Source organism: Capsicum annuum, unplaced genomic scaffold, assembly GCF_002878395.1.
Source record: "Capsicum annuum cultivar UCD-10X-F1 unplaced genomic scaffold, UCD10Xv1.1 ctg995, whole genome shotgun sequence".
In the NCBI taxonomy this organism is placed as follows: domain Eukaryota; kingdom Viridiplantae; phylum Streptophyta; class Magnoliopsida; order Solanales; family Solanaceae; genus Capsicum; species Capsicum annuum.
Genome location: NW_025896043.1, coordinates 1,521,858 through 1,532,713, shown reverse-complemented (window position 1 = coordinate 1,532,713; position 10,856 = coordinate 1,521,858). Strand labels below are relative to the sequence as shown.

General features: G+C 35.5%; 1 protein-coding gene across 1 annotated transcript; it reads left to right on the top strand.

Annotated features, from left to right (window-relative positions):
• The first annotated feature begins 1,875 nt into the window (after positions 1-1,875).
• Positions 1,876-10,671, top strand: LOC124895760 (putative dynamin-related protein 4A). Its single transcript, XM_047406188.1, has 3 exons — positions 1,876-1,918; positions 10,089-10,451; positions 10,565-10,671. Exons 1-3 carry the CDS (start codon positions 1,876-1,878, stop codon positions 10,669-10,671), a joined length of 513 nt encoding a protein of 170 aa, XP_047262144.1.
• The last annotated feature ends 185 nt before the right edge of the window (positions 10,672-10,856 follow it).

The following is a 10,856-nucleotide window of genomic DNA, read 5'->3' as shown; positions in this document are numbered from 1 at the left end:
TTTTTGTTCAATTATTGTTGTGTTACAGTTGCTGCTATTAAAAAAAAGATAGAATCCCTTGCAATTATATTTTGTTTGAAATTATATTTTGTTGGCTTATTCACAAGTTTAGCTTTTCATTTTCCGAACCTCCTGAAGAAAAATCATGGATCCTCCACTGATAGAAACCTCAATTTTACATATGTGTTACCTGGTTGGAAAGGATCAGCTGCCGATGGCCGTGTTTTATGAGATGCTATAGTAAGAAGAAATGGTTTAAAAATCCCCGAGGGTAGGTCATGTATATGCTTTCAAGTTACATCATGGATTGAATATTATATAGAAATAACTAAATTATATGCTTATATTATAGGTATTATTTGTGCAATGGAGGATATACAATTGGAAAAGGTTTTCTGTAACCTTTTCAAGGATATAGATATTGGTTGAAGAATTGGCGAGGTGACAATCCATCACCTTGATGTAAAGAAGAACTTTTCAACACGAGGTATTCTAGGGATCGTAATGTTATTGAAAGGGTGTTCGGTCTCTTGAAAGGACGTTGGGGAATTCTTAGAAGCCATCAACACAAAAATATTGATGTTGTTGAATCGTCGGAGGAGTGGAGTAGTTGGAGGAATGAGTTGGCTCAACGAATATGGAATGAAAGAACTAATAATTGATTTGTTGCCACTTTCGAGACTATATTACTACCTGTTAGCTATGGACTACTTTTAGACTTTATTAGCTCTTTAGAATTGGTCTTGTATGTGTTGTATAGCTGCCAGGAACTTTTAACTTTTGTGAGCTTAATAATACATCCTTTTGTACTCTTTATAGCTCTGATTGTTGTATGCTATAATTTATAGTGTTGGTTAGTTGAATCAGTTAATCTTTGGGAGCTTAACTTCATGTTATTCTCTGACTGTAAAGTGTAGTATAATTTAAAAATATATTTTTGATAATTTGACACACTTTCTGAACTTATTGTGATGCTCTATTTTTCATATTTCTGACAATCTATTATACAAGATTTATAGGTGAAATGAATAGTCAGACATCATCAACCAAGGCATCAAAAAAACCAAGCAACTCAAATCCATCGACGCGAAGGATGTGGATTCCAGAGGAAAAACATTCCAGAGGAAAAACAAACTCTTTTAGATGGATTGAAAGAGTTGTGTGCTAGTGGTTGGAGAGGCGATAATGGAACCTTTAGACCAGGCCACTTGATGGAGTTAGAACGTTATATCCACAAACATCATCCTAAAAGTGCATTAAAAGGAGAACCATACATCAAAAATAAAATGCGATATTGAAAAAAATGTTATGGAATTATAGCTCTCCTAAAGACTCAAAGTGGTTTGGGCTTTCAATATATTGATGGAGCTATATTAGTTGACGATCCAATATTTTAGGATAACTTTATGAAGGTAATTAATATGATCCGACTTACTATTCTGATTGTCTCTGTGAGGTTTTTCACTTTTCATATTAAGTATGTCATATGCTTCATTTATAGAAGTCATTTGTGTCATTTTTGATAATCTACTACACAACATTTATGGAAGTCAATTGACAACCTATCAAAAAATGTTAGTAAACGTCTTGATTTGCTGAAGTTTGTTGCTATTTGAAGGAATAAGAGCTATATTTATTGAATATTGTTGCTCTTAAATGCTTTCATAATTGATGAATATGGCATTACGCTATATTTTAATTATTTTTTTGTAGGCTGAACGAAAAGTGAAGAATATGAATACTAAGAAATGGTCAATTTTTGAGGATTGGAAGGAAATCTTTGACAAGGATAGAGCAACTGGAGAGTTTGCAGAAGCACTGCTAGATGCTACTGAGGAAATTTAAAAGAGTCCAACTCCACCACTTTGTAATGACATGAGTTTGGGATTTCTTATTGATGTTGATGATGAAGAAGAAGGTAATGTTTATCATAGCTCTAAAGTAGGTACTGGAGAAGCTTAAAATGCCGCTGGACATAGTGCATTTACTACAGCTGAAGATGCCACTGAACCTAGTTCATTTAGTGGAGCCAAAAATGCCACTAGACCTAGTGTGTTTAGTAGAGAAGAGAATGTCGTTGTAGCTAGTGCTGGTGTAATACCCTACATTTTGGACTAGAATGAAAATCCGACATTCCTATGCGTAGATATTTCAAAAGCCTCGAATCCTATGTAAATTTAGTGTGTTAATAAATTATGTAATGTGGGAATCTATTTGAGCATGAATTTAGATCATAGAGGACCCCTAACTTAAGTACAAGTTGAAAGCTTTTCTATCATTCTAGTGAGCGCCAAAACTTGGGTGAACTTCAATCGATCATATAACTTGTTGTATATTACTAACTGGGTGGTTTATTATATATCAAATGAAATATCTTTGAATTAGCTTTCCAGCTATACCAATTTCGCCTAAATCTGATATTGGAGCAAAGAGTTATCCCCATTTTATTTCAGCATGTCAAGCTGGAAAACTGTGACGACGTTTCTGACGGGCTATCACATTTTTGACGACCTTTTTAATGACGTTGTCACATTCTGATGATATTTCTGACAACTTCGTCATCCCTGGGCAGAAAATCAAGAATTTGGACTCCTTTTGTGACGACCATTCGTGACGGCCTATCACGGACCTGACGGCCTGTCACGGATGGCGTCAAGTATACTTTTTCTACAATTGAGGGACATTTTACTAAGGGTATTTTGGTCTTTTTCCTTCAATTCCCACGACTTATAAGCCTCAAGGAGCGTATTATATTCCATTCTCTTTAGTTAAACATCTCAAAAAATTCTGTCATACACTCTCAACCACAACATTAGGGTTTCCTCTCAAGATCAAAACTCTCAAGAACAAGCCCTACGATTTTCATAGAAGAGTCTATTTCAAGGAAATTTCACCATCAATCTTCACGAATTCTTAATCTAAGGTATGTGTATTGTTCATCCATGGGCCCCTTTTATTCATGGAGCTCAAGAATCATGTTTTAAATTATAAATTGTGATTTCCTTGTTGTTTTATGACTATATTCATGTTAATGATTGTTGTTTGGATTCAAGGTTGTATGTTGATGTGTTTTTCATGAATCATGTGAATAGGTTAGTTGGAAACCCATGAATTTGGGTGGTTCAAGATTTCTAAATTTGTTAAGTATACCTATGCTCAATATTATGCATGCAAGGTGTTTGATAAAATGCTTAGGATGCTAGAAATTCATGCTTACATGGTTCCATGATATCTAAATGACAAGTCCATGTAAGCTTTATACTTTAATATAAATTCCATGCTATTGATGTGTTGTTATTGTTGTGGTATGAAGCATGTATGATAATGGAGATATACTATATGTACATGAAATATATCCATGCACTCCCTACCATGCTTAAGATGTTGAAGAACTACATGAAGCATAATATCCCCTACTTATGAAAAAGTGAATTGTGGACTCCAATCTTATAATCAAGTCAGTCATGTTGTGTCAGTTTCCTTCCATCGAGTCCTGGGGGTATTCGTACTCGAAAATGTAGTTGTATGCCTAGAGCCATGTCATGTTATCACGATACTCTCAGTCAAGCCATGATCTATAGAATTTAGTAAGTCATGTGACTCAGAAAAAATCCAGTAACCTCAGTAATCTCAGTAATTCAGTGATCTTAGTACTCAGTAATATCTGTAACCTTAGTATTCAATGTCAATCTCAATAATTTCAGTACTCTCAACTAGTCCTCAGAACTTAGTACATTTCGTCAGTCATCGAAATCCAATAAACTTAGTTTAGCTCCACTAAACAATACCACTAGTATCAGTCTAGTTAATCAATATCAGTTCAGCTAATCATTTTAGTTCAGTTATTTAGTTCGGCCCAATTATTTAGTTCAATGTCTTTCAGATAGCAGTAGTATTAAGCACCGAGTGAGCCTAGGGATGGAGACTCATCCGTTAGATTAAGGCTGAGATCCTTAGAAGCAATTCCTAAGTTCCAGAACTACATAGCCAGCGTAGGTATGAGATGTCACTCGTTAGATAAGACTGACATACTCAGGGGTCACCCATTAGGACATTTATATGTATAGGACTGATCTCAGGAGTCACCCGATAGATTAGGAATGACTCTACAGCAAATGACTTTACTGGTGGCGCTGTACTGGCACCCTTCCATTCAGGGCAGAAATTGGACCCTAGTCAGCTTAACTTGGGGCATGTCATTTAGATGAACAGATCCCACAGTTTCAGTTATAGAATCAAGGCTTTTAGATACAGTCAACTCAGCTTAGTAGTATAGATTCAGTACTGTTAGATATAGTCAATGCTTATCATTGTAAATACACTTCAAAATCACCCATTAGCTAGGACTGATCTCAACTATGATTAATCAGTATCAGAATCATTAGATTTAAAGATCACCCGCTAGATAGGAATGATCTCAGAGTAAGTCAAATCATCCTTATTATCAGTATACTCATGATTACCCACTAGATAGGACTGATCTCAGATTTAGTTACTCCAAGAAGAACGGAACTCAGATAGTTTCATCAGAACTTAGACTGTCAGATACAGTTGCTCAATATCAGTTACATAGGTTAGGCTGATCATCACAGTTATATCAGTTATATCAGTTTTCTTAACTCATGTATCAGTCATATTAGTTATCAGAATTCATGATATCAGTATTCGGCTTCACGACTGTCAGACAAAGTCAACCAAACTAGTTCTTCATAATTTGAATTGTCAGAAATAGTCATTCATCTATTCAGTATCTCAGTATCAGTACACTCATGTTGTCAGTATTCATACTTAGTAGTCAATATGTCCACGAGTTCAGTTACAGTTATGTATGCATGTATGTATTCTCACGTTCATATTAGTCAGAATTGTTCATCCATATAACCCTTTGCATTTAGCCTACCTCATAAGTATATTCAGTATATTTAGACGTACTAACACATTTGCACTATGGTGCTTTATCTTATGTTACAACACAGGTTCAGAGGCATGAGCTCCAGATCAGCGGTAGCATTCTAGTGTTCAGAGTTTGCAGTGAGTCCTTCTCATTCAAAGATGATATGATTATTGCTACATTTACTATTTAGTTGCTAGATGGAGTTAGTTGGAGACATGTTCCTTCAACTCCTTATACAGTTCAGTTAGAGGCTTTCAGACTAGATTTCAGATTAGATATTCAGATCTCATTATTATTAGTATTTATGACTTATTTTGGTATTGTTATACCTTTTTCTGACATTTTGTTATCAGACGTTTATTCAGTTCAAACCTTATGGCTTTTCATGTTCATGTTTTCGCATTTTATGATATATTATGTAGTATACAGGTACAGATATCAGTCATGGGTTAGCTTGTGGTCCTTCGGGGTCATGAGCACCGTGTAGCATTTCAGTTGAGAAAGGTATTACAAACTTGGTATCAGAGCCAGGTTCAATAGAGTTCTAGGAAGTCTGAAAGTCATATCTAGTAGAGTTTTGTACATGCGTGTGTTGTGCACCATACTTATGTGCAGGATTCTATGAGATGTTTTAGGAACAGTTTCCCTTCTTTTAATATTCATGTCGTGCCAGCAAGTCAGTTTAGCAATCAAGCAGTCAAATTTGTATAGCTTGTTTTCTCATCCTTGTATCTATTCATGCTATCCAAAACCTCAGAGAATGTAACAATTTCAAGGTAGAACCTCCTAGTAGTTGCAAGTTCAGTTCATCTCATTCATCATTCATTAGCTTCTGACTCCCGAAGTTTAGTTATAATCTAGTTTGTAGATGCCTTGTGCATCACCCAGTATCTCCGTAAGGTAAGCATTCTTAGAGGGACATAGCGTCCCAAGGGGGAGATACCCCACCTTCTCTTAACGCTCTCATGCCTTACATCCTTCAATTTCTCCTTGCATAATGAATTCGGTCTAGAATAGAGGGTACTCATAATTTGACCTTCAAGTTAGACCTCAGCTGTAAGTCAAGTATTCAGAGGTTCAGTTCAGTTCATGATGTTCAGTCCATATGTCACGTAGCAGAATCAGTCATGTTCTCATGTTTTAGTTCAATATTAGTTCCTTTACCATTGCATGTTCAGTTGCATGTTCGTGAGTCAGTTCAGTCATGTATTCACGTATCAGATATGTGTAGTCCGCTTATCGGTACTTTCAGTCATGTATTCACGTATTATGTCACTCATATAATCATGCATCAGATATACATGGATTCAACTTATCAGTTAAGCATCAGATATGCATTCTCAGTTTGAGAAACTCAGTTTATCGGAACACTCAGTCCTATATTCATAAATTAGCTTCGCATGCATCAGATATGCATATACAGTATGATATGCTCAGTTTTCAGTCATGTCGGCCATGAAATCATGATCAGTTATTCATGTTATATATTTGTGTAAGTTTCCTTTTCTCTCATCTCAGCCAGTATCATTCGAGGATGAATGTTTCCAAGGAGGAGATATTGTAATACCCCACATCTCGGACTAGGATAAAAATCCATCATTCCTATGTGTAGATGTTTCAAAAGCTTTAAATCCTATGTAAATTTAGTGTGTTAATCAATTAGGTAGTGTGTAAATCTATTTGAGCATGAATTTATATCATAGAGGTCCCCTAACTCAAGTACAAGTTGAAAACTTTCCTATCGTTCAAGTTTTAGTGAACGTCAAAACTTGGGTCAACTTCAATCAATCATAACTCGTTGTATATGACTAACTGGGTGGTTTATTATATATCAAATGAAATATCTTTGAATTATCTTTCCAACGATACCAATTTCGCATATATTCGATATTGGAGCAAAGAGTTATCCCCATTTTATTTCAGCATGTCAAGCTGGAAAACTGAGACGACGTTTTTGATGGGCTATCATATTTCTGACGACCTTTTTAACGACGTCGTCACATTATGATGATATCTCTGACAACGTCGTCAGTCTGGGTAGAAAATCAAGAATTTTGAGTCCTTTTGTGACGACCATTCGTGATGGCCTATCACAGACCTGACGGCCTATCACGGATGGCGTCAAGTATATTTTTCCTACAATTGAGGGACATTTTAGTAAGGGTATTTTGGTCTTTTTACTTCAATTCCCACAACTTATAATCCTCAAAGAGTGTATTATCTTCCTTTCTCTTTAGTTAAACATCTCAAAAAGCTCTCTCATACACTCTCAACCACAAGATTAGTGTTTCCTCTCACGATCAAAACTCTCAAGAACAAGCCCTACGGTTTTCATAGAAGAGTCTACTTCAAGGAAATTTCACCGTCAATCTTCATGAATTCTTAATCTAAGGTATGCATAGTGTTCATCCATGGGTCCCTTTCATCCATGGAGCTTAAGAATCATGTTTTAAATTATAAATTGTGATTTCCTTGTTGTTTTATGACTATATTCATGTTAATGATTGTTGTTTGGATTCAAGGTTGTGTGTTGATGTGTTTTTCATGAATCATGCGAATAGGTTAGTTGGAAACCCATGAATTTGGGTGGTTCAAGATTTCTAAATTTGTTAAGTATACCTATGCTCAATATTATGCATGCAAGGTGTTTGATAAAATGCTTAGGATGCTAGAAATTCATGTTTACATGATTCCATGATATCTAAATAACAAGTCTATGTTAGCTATATACTTTAATATAAATTCCATGCTATTGATGTGTTGCTATTGTTGTGGTACGAAGCATGTATGATAATGGAGATATACTATATGTACATGAAATATATCCATGCACTCCCTACCATGCTTAAGATGTTGAAGAACTACGTGAAGTATAATATCCCCTACTTATGACAATGTGAATTGTGGACTCCAATCTTATGATCAAGTCAGTCATGTTGTGTCAGTTTCCTCCCATCGAGTCCTGGGGGTATTCGAACTCGAATATATAGTTGTGTGCCTAGAGCCATGTCATGTTATCACGATACTCTCAGTCAAGCCATGATCTATAGAATTTAGCCAGTCATGTGACTCAGGAAAAATTCAGTAACCTCAGTAATCTTAGTAGTTCAGTGATCTCAGTACTCAGTAATATGTGTAACCTTAGTATTCAATTTCAATCTTAGTAATTTCAGTACTCTCAACTAGTCCTCAGAATTCTGTACATTCCATCAGTCATCGAAATCCAGTAAACTTAGTTTAGCTCCACTAAACAATACCACTAATATCAGTCTAGTTAATCAGTATCAATTCAGCTAATCAGTTTAGTTCAATTATTCAGTTCAGCCCAATTATTTAGTTTAATGTATTTCAGATAGCAGTAGGATTCAGTAGCAGTTACATCGATTAGGTCAATCATTACAGTTATATTCATGATATCAGTATTCAGCTTCTGGACTGTTAGACACCGTCAACCAGACCAGTTCTTCATAATTCAAAATGTCAGAAATAGTTATTTATCTATTCAGTATCTAAGTATCAGTACACTCATGTTGTCAGTATTCAGACACAGTAGTCAGTATCTCCACGAGTTTAGTTACAGTTATGTATGCATGTATGAATTCCCACGTTCATATTAGTTAGCATTTTTCATGTATATAACCATTTCTATTTAGCCTACCTCACTTATATACTCAGTACATTCAGACGTACTGACGCATTTGCGCTATGGTGCTTTCTCTTATGTTACACCATAGGTTCAGAGGCACGAGCTCCAGATCAGTAGTAGCATTCCAGTGTTCAGAGTTTGCAGTGAGTTCTTCTTATTCAAGGATGATATGATTATTGCTACATTTACTATTCAGTTGCTAGATGGAGTTAGTTGGAGACATGGTCCTTCAACTTCTTATTAAGTTCAGTTAGAGGCTTTCAGACTGGATGTCAGATTAGATATTCAGATCTCATTATTTTTAGTATTTATGACTTGTTTTGGTATTGTTATACCTTTTTTAGATATTTTGTTATCAGACATTTATTCAGTTCAAACCTTATGGCCTTTCATGTTCATTTTTCTGCATTTTATGATATATTATGCAGTATACTGGTACAGATATCAGTGATGAGTTAGCTTGTGGTCCTTCGGGGTCATGAGCATCATGTAGCATTTCGGTTTAAAAAATTGGGGTATTACAACTGGAACATTAATGAAAATGTTGGATCCTGACAGACTCATAAACAAGGTGAGTATGCTAAAAGGTCCTCTTCTAATGTTAATGAAAAGAGAAAAACAAGAAAAGTAAAAAAATAGTAGAGGATAATAATAAGAGATTTCTTGACGGTATGATGGAAGTTCTTAAAATTTTTACTAAAGGTCAATACAAAAGAATGAGTGCCTTGATTGAAAAGCTCAGAGAGTGTGATTGATCTGATGTTCGTGGTCAAGTTTATTCCATCCTTAAATCCCTTGTATTTTTTGAGTTGTACATTGTAGAACAACGTATCAAAGCTGCAATGGTTCTCTATAAAGATGATAAAAAAAATAGAGTTATTTTTAAGTATGGGTGAAGATAAGCGCGACACAATGGTGTGGATGGCTGTCCATGATGAAATTTAAAGTATGACAAACTTATGGATATAAGTGGCGTCACTAGTTTGATCGTTTTTGCTTGATTAACAACTTTAAAGTATGGCAATAGTGCCATTTTTTGACACCCCTAGTTATTGCTATAGACCTAAGGATGCTAAATTTTTGTGTAACTAATGTTTGTTAAATATTTCAAATCTAGAACAAATGTGTTAAGTGTATATGTAATTTTATAGATGCTACGGCAGTTATTCAAATTCTCTTTGTAGCCATTTGACTTCTAGATTCTATGGTGCAATTTGATAGCTGCTATGACAATTAGCGGGGAAGTATAACCATTTCCTTTTTATTTGCTATGTTAGTTCTATGTTGCTTCATGTTGTGCGGCCTGCCCTTTCCTTAATTGACTAGCTATAACTCTAACTTTCAAGAAACTCCTCTGCTTTGGAATTCAACTTTCTGATCAGTGTATAATTTTTATCTGATGGTTGTGCAACAAGTTTGCTTCAAAGAATATTGCCACCAGAAATTAGTTTAGAAGTGCATGGCTAAATTATTGTCTAAACTTGAATAGTTGAAGCTCATGTTATCTTGGGTTTAACAAGTAAAAAAGTGCTCGACTCTGATAACTAGCCATAGCTGAACCTAGGCCTTCTGATAAGAGTGTGCTTGAGTCAATTGCTGGAATTAAACTTCCTAGAGGAGAAGGCATTTGCACTAGAGTGCCTCTCATCACGAGGCTCCAAAATCACAGGGAGACCGAGGTTTACTTGGAGTACAATGGAAATTTGGTTCCAACCGATGAAGCTCACATTGCAGATGTCATTATTCTCGCAACTAATGAGATTGCTAGACATGGTAAGGGCATATCCGATATCTCTTCAAAACTTATAGTGAAAAAGAATGGTGTTCCAGACTTAACGATGGTAGATTTGCCTAGAATAACTAGAGTTACAGTTCTCGGACAAATCGAAGATATGCTTGAACAAATTTCAGGTTTTATAATGGCGTATATAACACCAGAGAAAAGCATAATGAATTGGAAATGAATTGGTCTTCCTGTTAATATTTGTGTTTCTGCATTTCTTTCCTCTTGTGATGTTCTGCAGATGCAGTTGTCATATGGATTATCTGTGGAAGTTTGAATGTCTCAGCTGAGGATAATACCACTGGACAGAAGAACAAGATTACCATCACAAATGACAAGGGCAGATAATATGAGGAACATAGTGAAGGATGAGAAGATTGCGTCCAAGGTGTCCGCTGATGACAAGAAGAAGATTGAGGATGCCATTGAGCAAGCCATCTAATAGCTCGATGGTAACCAACTTGCTGAGGCTGATAAGTTTGAGGAAAAAATAAAAGAGTTTGAGAGTATTTGCAACCCAATTATTGCAAAAA

Coding starts and splice junctions, on each gene's coding strand:
- LOC124895760 (XM_047406188.1), top strand. CDS start 1,876: ATGAGTTTGGGATTTCTTATTGATGTTGATGATGAAGAAGAAG. Junction 1,919..10,088: donor TGTTGATGATGAAGAAGAAG/GTAATGTTTATC, acceptor TCTGATAACTAG/CCATAGCTGAACCTAGGCCT. Junction 10,452..10,564: donor TATGCTTGAACAAATTTCAG/GTTTTATAATGG, acceptor GATGTTCTGCAG/ATGCAGTTGTCATATGGATT.